The sequence below is a fragment of the Bos grunniens genome, chromosome 15 (genome assembly GCF_055505025.1).
Source record: "Bos grunniens cultivar Pamir isolate PY7600 chromosome 15, Bosgru_T2T1.0, whole genome shotgun sequence".
NCBI classification, from domain to species: Eukaryota; Metazoa; Chordata; class Mammalia; order Artiodactyla; family Bovidae; genus Bos; species Bos grunniens.
The window spans coordinates 64765473-64786477 of NC_141179.1; the positions used below are offsets into that span (position 1 = coordinate 64765473).

Here is a 21005-nt window from a genome sequence, read left to right on the forward strand (position 1 = left end):
GACAACACACACGTATATTTGCTTTTTTGTTGTATTGCTTTGTTTTATTTTGTACAACGAGACCAATGTACATACTGCTCTATGCCCTTTTACTTGCTTAAAAATTTGCAACATACAGACTCTTCTGTCAGTAAATACTCTCTTACAAGAGGATGCCTTTCCCCCTTCTTTGCATTTAATCTGTACAAGAGGAAGGGGCAGGGCCAGTTTCATACTCCATGACTCCCCACTGGCCCAGTCAGTGGGACACTGAGTTCTCTAAATGTTCCCGCTGACCTTCCTGTTCTTGTTTCCCCCACCCTTCCTGCCAGCCTCCTTAGTTCCTTTAGGTCACTTTGATTATTTAAATATCAGGTTCAGAAATAGCAACAGCCAGTGCATGAATAAAATGCAATTACTGTACCAGGTTGAGGTTTTAATGTGTTTGTTTTATTAAAAAGCCATCCTTTATCCAAATTTACAGTGCTTCGTTGCATTTTATTTTTTGCCAAAGGTAAACACAGTGAATTTTCAGACTTGGTCACTTCTCTGACCACAGGTTCCTGTTCAGTGAGGCTTCACTTTGAAAGTTTCAAATAGAAATGAAAGGACCAACTCGTTTAATGTAAAATTCAACAGATGCTGAAGCACATTAGAATTCTAGGCTGAACCTTCAATGGAACCTACAAGTGTCCTTTTTTAACACAGGTTCCACTTTATCACAATACAATATTATAGTTCATCAAAAACATCAATAACATATTTTATTGGATTAGAAGATAAGCAGGGAAGGAAGGGAAAGCAAAAAATAACATCGAATGGAATTGTGGAAAACGTATAAGGTGTATTTCCATCACATTGTCAGCTTGCAAAAAGTACTGCTTGTGTGAATATAACCTCTGAGAATAGATTATTCTTTTGGTATGGAATAATCAGATGTTGTTTTATGGCTCAGTGTCCATCCTAGAAGTTAGGGTTACTGATTTTAATTAATAAATGTTCATTTAACAGGCTGTTATTCTAAAATTGTTCTTGGTTTTCACCAGGTTGGTTGCCTCAGTAGCTTCTAACTCTAGTTTTTTGTGAAAATCAAAACTTTAAAAGGAAAAGTCTGTCTCATATGCAATGTGGCTGAAGGCAGGGGTGGGGTGGGGATAGGGAAACTTGTAGTTCAGTGGCTTCGTTAGTTAACATAGCTGCTGTCATTGTGTTGTTCAGTCACTCAGTCATGTCTGACTCTTTGTGACCACATGGACTGCAGCATGCCAGCCTTCCCTGCCCGTCACCATTTCCTGAAGCTCGCTCAAATTCACGTCCATTGAGTCAGTGGTGCCATCCAACCATCTTGTCCTCTGCCGTCCCCTTCTCCTCCTGCCTTCAATCTTTCCCAGCATCGGGGTCTTTTCTAATGAGTCAGTTCTTTGCATCAGGTGGCCAGAGTACTGGAGCCTCAGCTTCAGCATCAGTCCTTCTAATAAATATTCAGGATTGATTTCCTTTAGGATTGATGGTTTGATCTCCTTGCAGCCCAAGGGACTCTCAAGAGTCTTCTCCAACATCACAGCTCAAAAGCATCAATTCTTCAGCATTTAGCCTTCTTTATGGTCCAGCTCTCACATCCATACATGACCACTGGAAAAACCATAGCTTTGACTTTACAGATCTTTGTTGGCAAAGTAATGTCTCTGCTTTTTAATTTACTATCTAGGTTTGTTATAGCTTTTCTTCCGAGGAGCAAATATCTTAATTTCATGGCTGTAGTCACCATCTGCAGTGATTTTGGAGCCCAAGAAAATAAAGTCTTTCACTGTTTCCATTGTTTCCCCATCTATTTCCCATGAAGTGGTGGGACTGGATGCCATAATCTTTGTTTTTTGAATGTTGAGTTTTAAGCCAGCTTTTCACTCTCCTCTTTCACTTTCATCAAGAGGCTTTTTAGTTCCTCTTTGCTTTCTGTCATAAAGGTGGTGTCATCTGCATATCTGAGGTTATTGATATTTCTCCCAGCAATCTTGATTCCAGCTTGTGCTTCATCCAGCCTGGCATTTCACATGATGTACTCTGCATAGAAGTTAAATAAGCAGGGTGACAATATACAGCCTTGATGTACTCCTTTCCCAATTTGGAACCAGTCCATTGTTTCATGTCTGGTTCTAACTGTTGCTTCTTGACCTACATACATATTTCTCAGGAGGCAGGTCAGATGGTTTGATATTCCCATCTCTTTCAGAATTTTTCAGTTTTTTGTGATCCACACAGTCAAAGGCTTTAGCATAGTCAATGAAGCAGAAGTAGATGTTTTTCTGGAACTCTCTTCCTTTTTCGATGATGCAACAGATGTTGGCAGTTTGATCTCTGGTTCCTCTGCCTTTTCTAAATTCAGCTTGAACATCTGGAAGTTCTCGGTTCACATACTGTTGAAGCTTGGCTTGGAGAATTTTGAGCATTACTTTGCTAGCGTGTGAAATGAGTGCAATTGTGTGATAGTTTGAACATTCTTTGGCATTGCCCTTCTTTGGGCTTGGCATGAAAACTGACCTTTTCCAGTCCTGTGGCCACTGCTGTTTTCCAAATTTGCTGGTATATTGAGTGCAGCACTTTCACAGCATCATCTTTTAAGATTTGAAATGGCTCAGCTGAAATTCCTTCACCTCCATTAGCTTTGTTCATAGTGATGCTTCCTAAGGTCCACTTAACTTCTCACTCCAAGTTGTCTGGCTCTAGGTGAGTGGTCACACAATCATGGTTATCTGGGTCATTAAGATCTTTTTTGTATTCTTCTGTGTATTCTTGCCACCTCTTCTTAATATCTTCTGCTTCTGTTTGGTCCATACCTACCATAGCTATAGGCAATTTTAGAGTCTATTTCAAGATGGTGTTTAAATATAAATGGGAAAGATAGATGTGAGAGCTAGGATTTTGAAAGCAAAACAGTTTGGCATTTTCTCAACTAAATACAGACGCTTAAACTTCCCAGGTGGCTCAGTAGTAAAGAATCTGCCTGCCAGTAAAGGAGATGTAGGAGACACAGGTTCAGTCCTTCCCACAGGAAGATCCCCTGGAGAAGGAAATGGCAGCCTACTCCAGTATTCTTGCCTGGAAAATCCCAGAGACAGAGGAGCCTGGCAGGCTACAGTCCATGAGGTCACAAATGATAGACATGACTGAGAAACTGAGACACGTGCATGCAAACTTCTGAAAGAAAATGAATGTCACCTTAAGAAGAGTGTTTTCCATGAAGGAGTTAAAAATGAGTTCAAGGTGAGAACATAATGTATGTATTTATACCTTCAGTTATCTGGAAGAAAGAACCTCCATAAACCCATAAGGGTGTACCTTCCTTTAAGATACCGTAATTTCACAGCCAGGGTTCAGAATTTAATCAGACCTTGCCTCCTAGCTATCATGGGACAGGAGGGAGACAAGAATCAGAGAGCTTGGAGGATGAATCACTACTTTCTTGGCAGGGGCCTTTGAGGATTTGTTAGAGATATTTACTCAAAAACAGTTTTAGTTTTTATTTTCTTTGCCTTCTCAATGAGATGGAGACTCACTTATTATTTGATAAGCAACCCAAAGGGCAGTGATTCTAGTTGTAGATTATTTGTCTTTGAGCTTTAATAAAGATTCCCCCCACAAAAGAACACGTTTTGTTTAAGGGCATTTTCTGCCTCTGATGGGAAGGTTCTCCTCCTGCCAATTGAAACAGGAGAAAGTGAAATCTCTTTTCAGCCTTATTTACTGAAGTTCAAACCAGCAATGCAAACAAAACACAAATAGATACGGGGTGGATGCTTGGTGGCAATTACTGATGACATGATGATGTTCTAGGACTTTCTGAGCTTCACCATGGCCCTTTTCTTAGCATTGCCTCATGCTTTTTTCTTAGGGGACAAATTATGCTTTAAATATTCTCATGAACCTGCTGTTTTCACATAACACTTTAATGTATTAGCACTCAATGCAGTGCCCTTTAATGTATTTTTCCACACAGTCTTTTATTTTGGAGGGCTGGGGGAATAGCTATTTTGCTCTTAAAGAAACCTAGAGGAATTATTGTGTGAATCTAAATATGACTTTAAGTGATGATGGAAAAGAGCTGCAGTTTATAGTTCCCAGGGTATCCTTTTCCTGACCTATTATGGTTATGCTCCCCCTTTACCTGACCATGGGGTGGGAAGTAAGAGTATCACAATTTGGAAGCAATAAAAATGCAAAGTACCATCTTTTCAACCTCTGAATGCTTTCATGATAGCAAGACTTTAACTTCTACATGTTTACTGGTTTTGCAGGTACTAACAGCATTTCCTTTTCCAAGTCAGGAAATTTTAGTCCTTCCGTCACTCATTCAGCAAATCCCTATTGAAAGCCAACTGTGTATAAGACATTGTTAAAGGCAAAGTCATCAGACTTTAAAAAGAGGGGCATGAATGGAGCTTATGTTCTAGTGGCAGGGGATGGGAGCAGATTAAGTCAATACAGCAATAGTGATAAAGGCGGTGCAGAAATAATAGAGGGATGAGGTGAGTTATTTTAGATTGGTGGATAAAGAAAGTCTTTTTTAAGCAGCAACTTGAAAAATAAGAAGGAACTAGGCAGGTAAAGAATCATGGGAAGAGCAGTCTGAGCAGAAGGAATAGTAAATGCAGAATCCTGGAGGTGGAAACAAGCCTGCTGTGTTCAAAAGGCCATTGTGGCTGGAGTAGACTGACTCAGGGGAGAGTTGGGGAGTGGGTTCAGCACGGTGGCCAGGGCCACGTGGTGCAGAATTTCTAGGTCACAGTGAAGACTCTTGGTTTTATTCCGAGAGAGATGAAGCCTTCAGAGGGTTCTGATCAAAGGAGTGCTGTGATCTGGTTATCTCCTGAAGAGATAACCCGTCCTAGCTGCTAGTGGAATGTATATTTTAGAAGTAGGAGGAGCCGAGTGGAAGCTCAGAGGAGGGGGGTTGTTTAGGAAGTGTATTAGTTACTTAGAGCTGTGTAACAAATTACCCCAACACCTAGCCACCAAAAATGACTATCTAAATTTAGTATCTCACATAATGTCTGTGAGGGTGATTTGAGCCCACTCTCAAAGCAGTATTCAAGCAGAGACCTACCCTCTCATACAAAGATAAAATATAGGTAATGAAGCCTTTTATTTTTTGTTTCACAAGCAAGACCAAATCTGTTAAATGATGTGGTCATGAGATAGCGTGTTTGGGTTATTATCACTCAAGTTATCTATTTTCAGAGGAGTAGAATGTAGTCGTGTTTCTGACACCCAAAATTATGCTGCATGATTTTAAAGTGCTACCAGATACTCCTTAAGCAGAAATTCCAGTTAACCAGGAATTTCTATAAGTAGATTGAACAATGACTAATAATACATTCTGTCAGGAGGAGCAAGCATTATCATTACTAATCAGGATGAGATTAAAAGTAACAAGATTGCTGTAACAAGCCCTGAGTTAGCATACTAACAAAAAGTAAAGACGTTTTGATCAACCTGCTGCCTTACTCTGGGAAAGTATGTTGATTTAGTTTGAGGTTCTTAAAAGTATGTTGATTTAGTCTGAGGTTTTTGACATCACTTAGGTGGCTTAGCGGAGAAGGCAATGGCACCCCACTCCAGTACTCTTGCCTGGAAAATCCCATGGATGGAGGAGCCTGGTAGGCTGCAGTCCATAGGGTCGCTAGAGTCAGACACGACTGAGCGACTTCACTTTCACTTTTCACTTTCATGCATTGGAGAAGGAAATGGCGACCCACTCCAGTGTTCTTGCCTGGAGAATCCCAGGGACGGGGGAGCCTGGTGGGCTGCCGTCTATGGGGTCTCACAGTCAGACATGACTGAAGCGACTTAGCAGCAGCAGCAGCAGGTGGCTTAGAGGGTAAAGCATCTGCCTGTGATGCAGGAGACCCAGCTTCGATCCCTGGGTCAGGAAGATCCCCTGGAGAAGGAAATGGCAACCCACTCCAGTATTCTTGCCTGGAAAATCCCATGGATGGAGGAGCCTGGCAGGCTACAGTCCATGGGCCCGCAAAGAGTCGGACATGACTGAGTGACTTCACTTCACTTCACTTCATAATGTCTGTGGGTCAGGAATTCAGAAATGGATTAATTGGGTGATTCTGGTTCAGAGTATCTCATGAGGTTGCAGTCAAGATGTTGGACTGAGCTGTAACCATCAAAAGGCCTGGCCAAACCCATTTACAAGATGGCTCACTGTCATAGTTGTTGGCAGGAGTCTCAGTTTCTTGCCGAATGGACCTCTCCATAGGGCTACTTTAGTGGTCTCATAAACATGGCAGCAGACTTCCCCTAGAGTAAGAAGTAATCCAAGAGAGACCAAGGTGGAAGCAACAATGCTTTTTTAATGACCTAGACTTGGAAGCAATGCATTGTCATTTCTGCAGTTACCTATTTGTTACACAGGTTGGTCCTATGTGACTATGAGGCAAGAATTACTTGGTGCCATCTTGGAGTGCAACTTGGATACACCAAGACATCTTGGTGCCATCTTGAACTTCATAGCAGTTGTCTGGGAGGGAGATAATGATGGGAAAGCAAGAACTGCCTAGCAAAACTACATTCTAAAATGATATATGCATCTGGTAACACATCTGAATAAAGATCTTCCTCTGTCATTGGCTCATCAGTGACCTATTTACAAATAAGTCCTCAGCACCCCCAAATATTCCAGTTATAACCCATGGTTAGACTTTTGTAAAAATAGCAATTTACCTGGCTTAATTTAACAAATCTTCTGTGATTATGATAAGTGACAGAATGACACAAACTATGTGTTTCTCAATAATTTAAATGACATCCCAATCTCGTGAGACAGGAGGAAAGATGAATACATTTCTATTACATTCATATTTTATATAACACCTATTTTGCTCCTAAGTTGCTTACTGGGTTGGTTGTTTGAATAGGCTTCATTTATCTCTTGCCAAGCCATGCTTAGTAAACGGTCATTCATATAGTTATTTAATGGGAATGTGCTTTAAGTAAATCAGCAAGGTACCACTGGCCCTGGAACATTCTCCATCAGCCTATCTATGGATGCACAAGGCAGATGGCTGTCATTCAGCAATTGCAGCAGAACCCTCTGTCAGAGGGGAGCGTTAGTTTAACAGAATGTAGGTGCAAATCGCTCTAGGTAATTAGGGGAGTTGTCTATAGGTTTAAGGGCTTCCCTTGTGGCTCAGCTGGTAAATAATCCTCCTGCAGTGCAGGAGACCTGGGTTTAATCTCTGGGTTGGGAAGATCCCGTGGAGAAGGGAAAGGCTACCCATTCCAGTATTCTGGTCTAGAGAATCCCATGGACTGTATAGTCCATGGGGTTGCAGAGTCGGACACGACTGAGTGACTTTCACTGTAGCTTTAAATTCATTTCTCGGTGGTTATTTCTTAGCTCTCCTTCATTTTACACAAATGAAAGAAACCAAAACCTTATTTAGAGAAACAATATTTAGGGGAAAAAAAAAGTTTCAGCAGCAGTTACTGTGGCTGGTTGACCAGGGAAGACTCAACCTTTATGCAATGTGAAAATGGGTGGCTTTGGTGACAGTGACTAACTGAGTGCTGTTATTGTCTTGATTATCATGTTTTAAGAATAGCTACCTAGTTTGGCCAAATGGCACTCTTCCCATCTCCGACCCCAATATAGAGAACAAATTAACGTTTTTTTTTTTTTCCCCAAATGTGTTCTGTCACAGTTTTGAAGGAATGGTTTTGCCGTTTAAATTCAAACCAGTGGCGAGGTGAAGAGTATAGATAGTAAATTTTAAGAGAAAGCCACCAGCAGCAGTGAGCCATTGGCACCGAACCAGACGCTGTTGTTCCTGAGGTCATTTTGAGTAAAATGATGTCCTTAGGCTGTGAGCCTGACATACATTCCCCCACGATGGCACAACTCCCCTACAACAGAAAATCAATGTGTTTATGTTATGCTTTAGTGCCGGCGAGTGATGAAGAGGAAGGAGCGGTCCTTTTTGACAACTCTGGCAAGGCGGCTGTGGATCCCTTTGACACGTCTTCTGGGTCTGTGCAACTCATTGGAATAAAACCCACAGCCCTCCCCGTGGTGCACCCCACCTCGGACAGGAGCCAGGAGCCGGCTGTCCTCAACGGCGAGGTGAGCACCCCAGGACAGAGCGGGAGAGAGTGGGTGCAGCCAGGCCTCTGTGAATGTGGACCAATGAGGAGCCCCTGGGGGCCCCGGGTGCAGGTGTACGGACAGGACTCTGGGGGTCATTTTTACCTCCGCATGTGCAGGCCTCAGTGGAATGAATCAGTACACCGGTCACCCCAAACCAGTTTGTTGAGTGATGTTTTTGGAGCATTTTCCACCTTCATCAGAGAGTCCATGAAATGAAGTGAAGTGAAAGTCGCTCAGTCGTGTCCAACTCTTTGTGACCCCATGAACTATACAGTCCATGGAGTTCTCCAGGCCAGAAAGCCCATAGGGGACTTTTTAAAAAACTGTCATTATGAAGAGAAACACCCAAAATTCTGCTTCCCCTAATCCCTCACTCACACAGCCTGCTTCCTTTCTTGCTAACACCACTAAAGTGGTCAGGATGGGATATCTGTGGCAGTGGGGATGGAGAGAGCTGGAATTGATAGGGCACCAGAGGAGATATGGACAGGGAATGTGGCCCACTACATAGGCTTTGAAATGACTTTTATTTCTTTGAGCAAGCTTGAAGCAACCGTTTGTGTGCTTCCAGGAATAGCGTGATGTTAGTCAATTTTCCTAAGTCTTAAAAAGATTAGTACTGTACATCAGAGATTTCACCAAAGAAAAACAGATGGATGGATGGATGGATGGGTGGATAGAGACAGATAGATGATAGATAGAGGCAGTTTAGGGGAGAACAAGAGAGTAAATTGGGTAAAAATTAGCTGCCATTTCTCCATCTTCTGCAGCAGAATGGTCAGTGGGCTGAAGATGTTCGTGATCCCTTAAGGCCATGCTTACGGAACCTCTTTGTGAATACCTCATACATGCACACACACACACATAATTTCATTGTTATTCTCTGTTGTCATTCAACAGTTTGGTTATTCACTATGTTTGTTTATACCCGGCTGGCTATGGTTACCTGTACTGTGTGGGAGACTTCCCAAGCTTTAAAGGCTCTTTCCCACCACACCTTGAGGAACACACCACGACCCCATACAGCTGGTTACTGTAAACACCCTTCAGCGGCTTGTCCACATCCCCCATCCAGGCCACGTGAAAAAGCCTGTTATAGACCTGATCCAGCAGCTCCTTCTGTTTTCTCAACAGAAAGACTGAACTGCCTAGAGGGATGATGAGTTGATGTTCATCAATTTTTATTTTTATTTATTTATTTATTTATTTTTGTTCATCGATTTTTAAAAAGAACTTAACTGGGAATTTCCTGGAGGTCCGCTGGTTAAGACTTGACACTTTCACTTATGTGGGCCTGGGTTTGATCCCTAGTTGGGAAACTAAGCTCCCACAAGCCGCACAGGGCAGCCAAAAATAAAAATAAATAAATAATTAATTAAAAATAAAAAGAACTTAACTAGTTGTGGACTCATAGAGCACTTGTATCCCAACCTTATCATTTTTTTTTAGACAAAGAAATGGAAGTCAGAGGGCTCAGGTGGCTTACTCAGAGTCACACTGCAGGTTATTGTGACAGCATGATGATCAGGTCCCCTGGCTCCCTGTCCAGCACTCCTTCCCTCTCTGTGGCTTTACTGTGGCCCATCAGTAAAAAAGAGCACTTTGCTTGAAAGAGCATGGACTCTCCAACCACACTGCAAGAATGTGAGTCCTGGCTTTTCTACTTAATATCTGCGTGACCTTCAGTTCAGTTCAGTTCAGTTCAGTCTCTCAGTCGTGTCCGACTCTTTGCAACACCATGAACTACAGCACACCAGGCCTCCCTGTCCATCACCAACAGCTTAAATTCTCTGTGCCTCAGTATCTCTATCTCTAACATACAACAAATATGTTATTATTATATCATCATCATTAGCTTTCAGGTGGTGCTAGTGGTAAAGAACCCACCTGCCAATGCAGAAGATATAGGAGACACAGGTTCAGTCCCTGGGTCAGGAAGGTCCCCTGGAGTAGGAAATGGAAACCCACTCCAGTATTCTTACCTGGAGAATCCTATGGACAGAGGAGCCTAGAGGGCTACAGTCCATAGGGCCACAGAATCATGCACAACTGAGTGACTGAGCATCAGTTCAGTTCAGTTCAGTTGTTCAGTTGTGCCTGACTCTTTGCGAACTCCTGCAATGCCAGGCCTCCCTGTCCATCACCATCTCCCAGAGTTCACTCAAACTCATGTCCATCGAGTCGGTGATGCCATCCAGCCATCTCATCCTCTGTCGTCCCCTTTTCCTCTTGCCCCCAACCCCTCCCAGCATCAGAGTCTTTTCCAATGAGTCAACTCTTCGCATGAGGTGGCCAAAGTACTGGAGTTTCAGCTTCAGCATCATTCCTTCCAAAGAACACCCAGGGCTGATCTCCTTTAGAATGGACTAGTTGGATCTCCTTGCAGTCCAAGGGACTCTCAAGAGTCTTCTCCAACACCACAGTTCAAAAGCATCAATTCTTCGGCGTTCAGCTTTCTTCACAGTCCAACTCTCGCATCCATACATGACCACTGGAAAAACCATACCCTTGACTAGATGGACCTTTGTTGGCAAAGTAATGTCTCTGCTTTTCAATATGCTATCTAGGTTGGTCATAACTTTTCTTCCAAGGAGTAAGTGTCTTTTAATTTCACGGCTGTGGTCACCATCTGCAGTGATTTTGGAGCCCAAAAAAATAAAGTCTGACACTGTTTCCAGTGTTTCCCCATCTATTTCCCATGAAATGATGGGACCAGATGCCATGATCTGAGTTTTCTGAATGTTGAGCTTTAAGCCAACTTTTTCAGTCTCCTCTTTCACTCTAGATCCTCTTCACTTTCTGCCATAAGGTGGTGTCATCTGCATATCTGAGGTGATTGATATTTCTCCTGGCAATCTTGACTCCAGCTTGTGCTTCTTCCAGCCCAGCGTTTCTCATGATGTACTCTGCATATAAGTTAAACAAGCAGGGTGACAATATACAGCCTTGATGTACTCCTTTTTGTATTTGGAACCAGTCTATTGTTCCATGTCCAGTTCTAACAGTTGCTTCCTGACCTGAATATAGGTTTCTCAAGAGGCAGGTCAGGTGGTCTGGTATTCCCATCTCTTTCAGAATTTTCCACGGTTTATTGTGATCCACACAGTCAAAGGCTTTGGCATAGTCAATAAAGCAGAAATAGATGTGCTTTATATAGTGACTGAGCATACTTTATCATTAGTCAGCTAACCATCCAGGATTCGTTGATCAAGTACTTAATGCCCTTAGGCCCTACAATTTGGGAATCTGTATATCTTCTCAAAGCCAATCACAGCCACTGAATCTTTCCCTGGGCCCAGTTCTGCCACTGGACACTCAAGCCCCAGATTAGAGGCCTCTGAGGTTATCACTGATGCACTGATAACTATTCTTCATTAAGACCCTCTACCCAGTATGAACCCAGGTGACAGCTGCCATGCCTGGATCTTTTCATCCCAGCTTAGCGATGGGGACAGATTCCAGATGTCGGCTAAATCTAACTTACCACTCTCTTTTTCAGCCAGACCCATCACACTGTCACGAGAGAACAGAGTAGCATTCTCCCTGTCCAGAACTGTATACATGTCATATTTTGGTAGTTGAAGGAATAGACCCTGCTGGCATCTGGATTGAAAAAGAGCCCTGAACTGTTCTCTGTAATTTGCTGCCTTGTGAAATTTAAGGCAGATTATTTTATCATTTTCCTCCTTCTCTTACAGGCAGCTTGTTTAAGTGAAGAAAACACAGCCTCAAAGCCATAAATTTTCTTTGTATGAATTGTAGGTAATTCTTTTAAAGATTATTTTAAAGTAAACAGAATAACAGCATACAAAATTCAGAAAATAAGAAAGACCACTTAATTTCACTACCCTAACATATCCTCTGTTTTCATGTTTTCCACCTTCTCTTCAAGCGTTTGCTCAAACTCATGTATATTTTAGAATCTTATCGTATTCAGACCACCTTATATCTTACATCTTAAGCATTGGCTGTGTTGCTGTTGTCTTTCTGACAATCATTGTGAATGTCTTGATTGAGTAAGTGCACCATTGTTTGGGAAACTACTCTCCCCTTGTTCAAACCAGCTATTCTTCGGTTTTAGTTTTCATGCATGACTTATAGAAACTTTTTATTTTGAGAATAACTTTAGATTTACAAAAGAGTTGCCATAATAGTACAGAGAATTCCTTTATCCAGCTAGTTGTTTACCTGCTACCCCTAATATGAACACCTTGTGTAACCATAAAAAATGATCCAGCCCAGGAACATAATATTGGTGCAATACTGTTGAATAATGTGCAGACCTCATTTGAAATTCACCGGTTTCTTTCTTATGTCCATTCTCTGTTCTGTAACCCAATCCAGGATCCCATGTGGGATTTAATTGTCTCTTGAGCCTCCTCCCAAACAAGTTTGGGGTAGTTCAAGTTTGGGAGAGTTCCTCCATCCTTTGTGACCGTTTTGTTCTTCATGACTATTATTCTTTTGAAACGTCCTGGCCAGTTACTGTGTAGAATGTCCCTCGGTTTGGATTTGTCTGGTGTTTTCTTGTGATTGGATTGAGGCTATGAATTTTTCACATATCCATGGAAATGATGTGCCCCTTCATGGCCACGGAATCAAGAAGTACCTGATACTGATATATCTAATTACTGACGATGTTAACTTTCATCTCTGACTTTGAAATTCTCTTGGAATGTCATCTTAGGAGAGATTCCAGAAAGGGATTCCTGGCTCAGAGGATGTCATGCTAGCTTCTTCCCTTTGCTGGTTTTCTCAGTGAAAAGTGGAATGAGGGAACAATTAAACACTTGTGAGATGCTGGCAGCCTAAAGATACCATCAGGACCCAGGTTGGGGAGATCTTTGCAAGAGTTAGAAAAAATATATCCCTCAGTTTGTTTCTTCAAACCTTGTAAAAGTAAAGCATCTACATAACATGTGGCCTCATGTTGGTGAACCCCTGGCTTTGTACATCAATTGACACGTATCTTACCCCTGGATGAGTACGTTGCTAGAATCACCGAGCAGTGCAAAGTGTCAGGACTGGAGTCTCTACTTGCACACTGAACCGTGTCCTGGGCATTTGAGAGTTTATCCTAGAGGATGGGATACGTATAGGGGCTCAGGCTCCTGGCTTCCGAGCTAGCTGCATAGACGGGTTTTCATAAAGCACCACACTGTCACCACTACTTGACCAAACACAGCTATTGCTGTATCTAACCCGTAAAGCCCCCGGGTGTTGGTTTGTATTGTCACAGCTGCTTCTTGCAGCTGGATTACCCCTTCCTCTTTCGTTCTTGAAACAAAAGCCAGAAAAAACAACCAGAGCAACTCCCATGGGCAAAGAAGGAACAGAGACATTCTAAGACAGCAGTGTAGACGTGGCCTGTCTGCCTTCCTTTCTTCGTCCCGCCCCTCCCCTGAACCCCCAGCCCCCAAAGTGCTGCACCCATGCTGTTCAGCACAAAGCCCCCTCCATTGCCCCACTCCACCCAAGCCTACTCACTTTAGTGCTCTGTGCTCCCAAAGCTACTCATTTCCCCTCCCCTTGTCTCCGTCAGACTCTGTTTCCCTTAGTCTTTGTGAAAATGAACCCTGCACAACCCACATTAATGGTAATAAGATTTATTTTTTTTCAATATACAAAAGATACAATTAAATTATTTTTACATTCTGTTCTTCATACAAAAATCTTCAAGATGAATGGAGAGAGCAGTGTGGAAACATATTCATTCCCATATGTAAAATAGATAGTCTGTTTTAGAGTTGGTCTCAGTGCCTGGCCATATTGCAAGCATGCGGTGCGTGTGAACTCCTGCAATCCTCACAACAGCTCTACGAGGGCAGTAGTATTATCTCCCTCTTACACCGAAAGAATCTGAGGCACAGAGAAGTTAAGTAATGTGCCCAGGGTCACCCAGCTAGGGAAAGACAGAGCTGAGATTTAAACCCAGGCATTTGGTCTGGTTCCAGAACCTATACCCTTAGCCCCAGCTTTATGCCACACCATCATTAAAATGTAAATGACTGAAAGCAACAGAATTATCCTCCCAAGAGTGTTTGCATATAAACCCAGTGAGCTCTGGTAAATGTTTCATGAAGAGTTGGGAATGAGAGAGAGAGACTGACTTTAAAAGGAGATTCTTCCCCTGCGTTGCTGGCAAACTTACTTAAGTTTGGCTCAAGAGGGGACCCTGCTCCTGTGCTTCCCTATGGCAGCGGGGGGACCCGGAGGACAGAGGGGAACAAGCAGTTCCCTCTGCAGAAGGTAGTACTACCAGCCTTAGTTTTTGGAGTCCTGATGTCCTAGCAGATTTTAAGTTCATTATCCAAACAGAAGAGACTTAAGAAGAAAAAGAGCTTAGTCTAAAGTATTGTCAGCAGCATGGACAGTGAGTCAGGGATTCATGGGTCCAATGGCTGGAAGCCCAGAATTCCAGGCTTTGGACCCTGCTACCAGGGGGACTTTCAGGTCCAGGAGGGACACAAATGGAGGTGAGACAGCTGTACCCCCCCACCCCCTCTTCCTCCCTTGGCATTGGCTGCAGCAGTAAGGAATCTCCTCTGCCATGTCCCCGGGGCCTCCAGGCGGTTCCTCCTGTCCTCCCTGGCCTTGCCACCTGTGTACTTCACACGTGCCTTCAGAAGCTCAGCAGAGCCTGACCTGGGGATCTGACCTCAAGTTTCTGAGACCGCTGGACCTTAAGCCTTCTCTCACCCCCTAATCCTTTCTTCAAACACACTGTTTTGTAGGAGTCCAGCACAGCAGACAGGAGCGTGGGCGGCTGCTCTGTTGATTGGGAATGAGGACCAGCAGCTCAGCCCCCTCTTCTTGCTGCCCCTGTACTTCCCTGACTCCTGAGGACCCTCCTGGAGCCCTTGGGCAACAGTTCTTAGCCCAGGTCCCTAGACTTGCTAAAGCAATATGAAAATAGCTGTGTATTGGCTTTTGGAGGGCAAGACTCCTAACTCTCAGATTTTCTACTGATCTTCCAAAAATCCATGGAATATAATTTGAAAACCACTGATCAGTGCCAGAGGTTTCTCACCCAGGTTCGGGACCAGAGTCAGCTCTGGGACTTTTGCAAACTACAGATGCCCAAGCCTCACTCTTGAAGATTCTGATTCAGCAGGTCTGGGCCTCTGGATTTTTGCCAGCTCTGCATGCAGCTCCAATGCTCTGCCGATTGACCATTGCCTTCAGCATCTTCCAAATGGAAAGTGCCAATTCTGGCAAGCCCACACCAACCCCAGCCCCCAGCCACTCCCTGGGCAGAATCTATAGTCCAGGGGCTTAGACCTTGGACCCTCTGTGCGTCTTTGTCTTCTCATCCTGAGGGGCAGGGTATTTAGCAGCTAAGTGTGCAGACTCTGACACAGACTGTCCGAGGTCAAACCCTGACCCCACCTCTGATTATGGGTTGTCATGAAGGTTAAGAAGACATCATGCACGTAAGTCACCACAGTGATGGCACCACACAGAATCTGTAAGGGGAGGTCTTAGTTCACTAGGAGTCCCAACTCTTCAGTTTACTAACTTAGCTCTTTTGGCTCTTAGTTTCCTCATCTGCCAGGTGGACGTCATCCCCACATTTACCAGCCTTTCCATGATTGTCCCTTGAAATCTTAGCTATGAAAACGTTCTCTATACATGATTATACAGATGTAATCAAGTCTGACTGCAAACAGCTCCAATGGTTCTCCACATTGTTCAGTATCAGGCAGGTTTCATTCAACTCTGTTTGTGGACATAACATCTTCATATCATTTGTTAATTTATTTAGCACAGTCATCTGTATTTTTGACAGGTGAGCAGGAACCAGTTGGCAATAATGGCCATGCAAGGCTTCAAAATTACCTAGCAGTAAAGAATGCACCTGCAGTGCAGGAGATTGGGGAGACATGGGTTCGATCCCTGGGTTGGAAGATCCCCTGGAGGAAGAAATGGTAACCCACTCCAGTAATCTTTCCCAGAAAATCCCATGGACAGAGGAGCCTGGTGGGCTGCAGCCTATGGGGTTGCAAAAGAGCAGACATGATTGAACAGCTAAACAACAACAACAAAGCTATTGACTGACAAAAATAAGCTTTCAAGTGCAGGTTGATAGAGTGGGGAGACCTTGCAAGCAGAATGTCTACTCCCCTTTGCCACCCCATTCATCCCAACTCTAGCCCTTCAAGAGCTGGTGGTCTTATCCAGCTGGACATCAGCTAAATGGCCATAGACTTGTTTATTCACGTGACAGTCGTTGTCACCTGCATGTCACCACGCGTGATGAGACTGTTTCTCTCCCCAGGTGAACAAAGCCCTGAAGCAGAAGTCAGACATCGAGCACTATCGGAACAAGCTGCGCCTCAAAGCCAAGAGGAAGGGTTACTATGACTTCCCCCCGGTGGAAGCTAGCAAGGCTCAGACGGAAAGGAAAAAGATGTATGAAAAAGCACCAAAGGAAATTGAGCACGTCTTGGATCCAGACCCAGAACTGTGTGCCCCATTCACCGAAGCTAAAAACAGGTGCAGTTCCTAAGGGATTCTCCAGGGGTCGCTGTACCATTAGGGGATGAGTGCAGGGGGTGCCTTGGGCAGTACCGTCCAGGTCTCTGGTTCTATTTGTCACCTGAGGACTGTCATCTTTGCAGGCTGCTGGTCTGGGCCGCACTGGTCTGTACAAGCAGGAGTTCCACAGTGAGTCTGGAAGAAAATAAAATTAAAACCACTGAAAAACAACACTTAGGCAAACAACCATAATTGTCCCTTAGCTTTTAATGATGTTTTCAAACCTGTACCTGTTTCAGAGCTGGGTTCGCATGTAATTATCACCCACCTGGTTACGCAACTTCCAGATCAAGGGACAGTGTATTCATCAATGATTTTAGTGTCTCTTGCATAAGAAAAACAGAATCCATGCCTCACCTTTTTATTCAGCTTCAATCAATATTTACTGCACAGCTACTCCTATCTCCATGCTGGGTTCCTGTCTTTAATTCATAGACTTGTCCATTTGACCTTTATTGTCTCCTGCTCTGTACTGGGCACCAGGCATGATGCTGAATACTGTCAAGGTCATGTGTTTGTTCATTCAATATTTTATGGTGGGCCGAACAGCCCAGTCTCTGCTTTTATGGAACTTAAGGCCTAATGGGAGAGAAAGACGAGCCCAAGAGTTTCTTGCTCACAAGTGTGATGGGTGTTTGAAATGTGCAGCCTAAAAGGCAGGCCTGCCCTAGCAAAGGAGGGGTAGGCCTGGTGGCTGAAATTGGCAACCTTCTAAACTTTGCTCCTAACTCAGCAGGGAGTGGCTTCACCTACTAGAAAAAGGGGTGTGGGTGTGTGTTACTCACTCAGTCAGGTCTGATTCTATGACTATAGCCTGCCAAGCTCCTCTGTCCATGGAATTCTCCAGGCAAGAACACTGGAGTGGGTTGCCATTCCCTTTTCCAGGGGGATTTTCCGACCCAGAGATTCAACCCCGATCTCCTATATTGCAGGCAGTTTCTTTCCCATCTGAGAGAAAAGGGGTAAATGTCAGCAAAGCTCAATAGGCTCACTTCTCTTTTTTGCCTTCCCCTCTGAGGCACTTCCCCCAGAAGCATTTTCATGACTTGAGACCAACTCTTCTAAATACATGTTCTCCTTGGCAGCTGCCCCTTGACTCAGAGCTGCCAGTGCTCTAACCCAAACCATAGCCTTCACAGACACAGCCTCTAGAGAGGTCCCTGGGGAGGACAGGATGGTTCCTGGACTGAGTGGGTATTTATTAAAAGCCAAAACGACTATGTGATGGGCTTAGATGGAAGCCACATAGTCAAGCTGGGAGTGGGGAATAAATTTTATGAATGGAATCTGCATGATTTATTTTTAATAATGAAAAGAGGGAATTCTAAGCCAGTGCTTCATTTTCCAGGTTTCTTATTAGGCTTGGTGGGGATGACAAGCTGTTGGTGTTAAATCACACTGTGATGGGATCACAGTGCGCATACCCCTGTGTTGATAACCGTAGAAAAAAAGGGAAGGACATCTGTGGATTTTATTGGGAGACTGGGGGCGTCTTTGGCTTTTACTTCATACTTCGGGACTTTTTACTTCAGGGGTCTTTTATAGACTGGAGTGGGGATTTATTTTTTCCTGGGTTTCCTGCTGACATTTGGAAAATGAATCAGAAATCATGTACAAGTATGTGAAACTTAGTTTGGAAATTATTTGAGAGTTAAATACAATTTTCACTGAAGCCATTTTATAAGGAGAATGAACAAAACATTTTTCTGGAGAGGTGTATCTCCACTGCCTCACAAAAGGTCAGGCCAGTTTCCTAAGGCCTTTTGCTAGCCTTCTGATGCTGGGAGTATACAGGCAATTCTTAGTAAATGTCTGTTGAAGAAAGGATTTAATTTAAAAAAAATGTGATCAGTTATGGGAAAATTAGAGATCACCACAAATCAGGTGGGGTGGGGGTAGAAAGGGAGATGAGATCAGCAAGAGATGGGGACGAGAAGAGAAAGATTAATGTCGAGAAAGAGACTTAGTAAGCTCTTGGAGATTCTTTTTAAAAGATATTTATTTGGTTACACTGGGTCTTAGTTGCTGCATGAGGGATCTTTAGTTGCCACATACAAACGCTTAGTTGTACACGTGGGATCTAGTTCCCTGACCAGGAATCGAACCCAGGCCCCCTGCATTGGGAGCACGGAGTCATAGCCACTGGACCACCGGGGAAGTCCCTCAAGCACTATTCTTGTCACACTCTGCTGTTGACTCCAGGCACTGTCCACTGCTGCCCGTTGTATGTCACCTGTTATCACAGGTGAGACATACCTGTTAGTTACCTTTCACAGTTCAGCTCTCTAGAGGTTCTGCTCTCAGTGACCAGCCCCTGTAAGGCACGAGTAAGGAACCCATTCTCTAGGCCAGAGATAGCGTCAATAACCAGAATCTTACCCTGAGACCTAAATAAATCAAATCAAAATTTAGATTCCAAATGCTGACTCATCCTGATCCCCTTTCAAAGAGTTTTCACAGCTTTTTTTAAGTCAGAGCACACCCCATTTTTATGTTATAAACTCTTCACGTCTTCAGAGATACAAAGTACATAATATAACTGAGGCAGGTGCTATCAGAGGCCCCCTATATGTCCCCTGGGCCCCCCTACAGGCCAGCAGCATCCTTCTTACTGCAAACATCTGTGACTCTGATATGAACTCCCCAAGCAGAAGTGTTGGGTAGTTAACGTGCTCTGGAGCAGCTGCAGTCCGTGACAGATGCGGGCTGATAGATAAACACCCCTGGCAAGAGAACTCTACCCTGTTGTAAGAACCACATTTTCTGCTTTCTGTATTTGATGATTTGACATCTGGGGTCTGGCCCCTGGAGAAACTGCCCCTCCCCGGGCTGGGTTGCCAGTTCCTGGGACTCCAGTTCCTGGGACAGTAATTCTCATGTCCAAATGCAGCTGTCACACACAAACCAGACAAGCGGGAACTCAGACCCCAGCTGCCTCCTGCACACAGAGGCTCTGCACTCTGGCCTAATCTCCTGTGCAAATCACCCCTTTCCAGTTCTTTCCCATGAAAGCCACAATAAAGGCTCCTGCCCACATTCTCCCTGCACTCCCCCTGCCTTGTGACTGACCCTGTGCTTCCCCTGTGGCCCTCTATAGTGTGGTGTGCCCCTTCCTCTCGGGATCTGTGAGTATACAAGCCGTCTCTTCAATGGCGGTCATCCCCCGATCTGTTGGGTTTACCATACCTGAATAACAATGAAACCTACATTTAAAAATAATGATCTCCCACACTTCTCCAGTAAGTTTGAGCCCCAGATGCCCAAGACATTGATCTGCTCTAGACCACGTTCTTTATTGGCCCCTTCCCTTCCCGCTCTCATTTTCCCACTTCTCAACTTGTGCTTCCTGGAACCCTCTCCCAAATAAACCACTTCTACTCAGATCATCACAGAGCTTACTTCTGGGGGGACCCAAGCTAAGGCAATAACCTGTAAAGACAGAGTTGCTCTGGTAGAAGCAGGACCTCCTCCCCCTCCTCTTCCCCTTCCCCTCCTCTTCCTCCTCCTCCTTCTAGTCCATCTTTATGGAACCCTAGGGCTCAATGGCACCCCACTCCAGTACTCTTGCTTGGAAAATCCCATGGACGGAGGAGCCTGGTAGGCTGCAGTCCATGGGGTCGCTAAGAGTTGGACACGACTGAGCGACTTCACTTTCACTTTTCACTTTCCTGCATTGGAGAAGGCAATGGCAACCCACTCCAGTGTTCTTGCCTGGAGAATCCCAGGGACGGGGGAGCCTGGTGGGCTGCCGTCTATGGGGTCGCACAGAGTCGGACACGACTGAAGCGACTTAGCAGCAGCAGCAGTGTATATATGTCAGTGCTACTCTCCCAGAACACAGTGTTCAGGAACTACTTTCTTAAACTATAGTGGTTGATCCCAGCCTCCTAAAAAATCCAAATGAAATCCATTATCCTCCTCCCAGCAATATTTTCAGAGGTTAAAAAACTTATACCTCAATTTTTCAAGTTTTAAAATTTTTTAACTTTTAAAGAATATAGAAAAATACCAATAGGAAATGATATACCTAATGGAACTCTATTTGATTAAAATAAATAATTTCTCTACCCAAAAGCCCAGTTTATTTCAAAGTAGTTGCAGGCACACATTGGTAGCCTGATTAATTGAGATTCATGTTAAACAGCAGCCTTTAAGCTGTATATAATGGAACAGTGTCTTTGATGGAAAAGGAGACTGGAGGGTATGCCAGTGTCTAAGGGCGCACCCACGTTCAAGGTTCTCAAAAGGGCTTATACAATCTCACTATTGTATTTCTAATACTTCCAAAATAACCTACTTAAATGTCAATTGCTAATCCTAGTATTTACTCCTCCAC

The 21005-nt window shown here is 44.0% G+C and overlaps 1 protein-coding gene across 3 annotated transcripts in view; it reads left to right on the forward strand.

Annotated features, from left to right (window-relative positions):
• The window catches only part of KIAA1549L (KIAA1549 like), a 316445-nt gene that overhangs the window by 245578 nt on the left and 49862 nt on the right, over positions 1-21005 (forward strand). For all 3 annotated transcript variants that reach the window (XM_086341097.1, XM_086341099.1, XM_086341096.1), the window contains exons 14-15: positions 7929-8107; positions 16410-16627. In XM_086341097.1, the coding sequence (XP_086197223.1) occupies positions 7929-8107; positions 16410-16627 (397 nt within the window). The remainder of the gene's footprint in view (positions 1-7928; positions 8108-16409; positions 16628-21005) is intronic.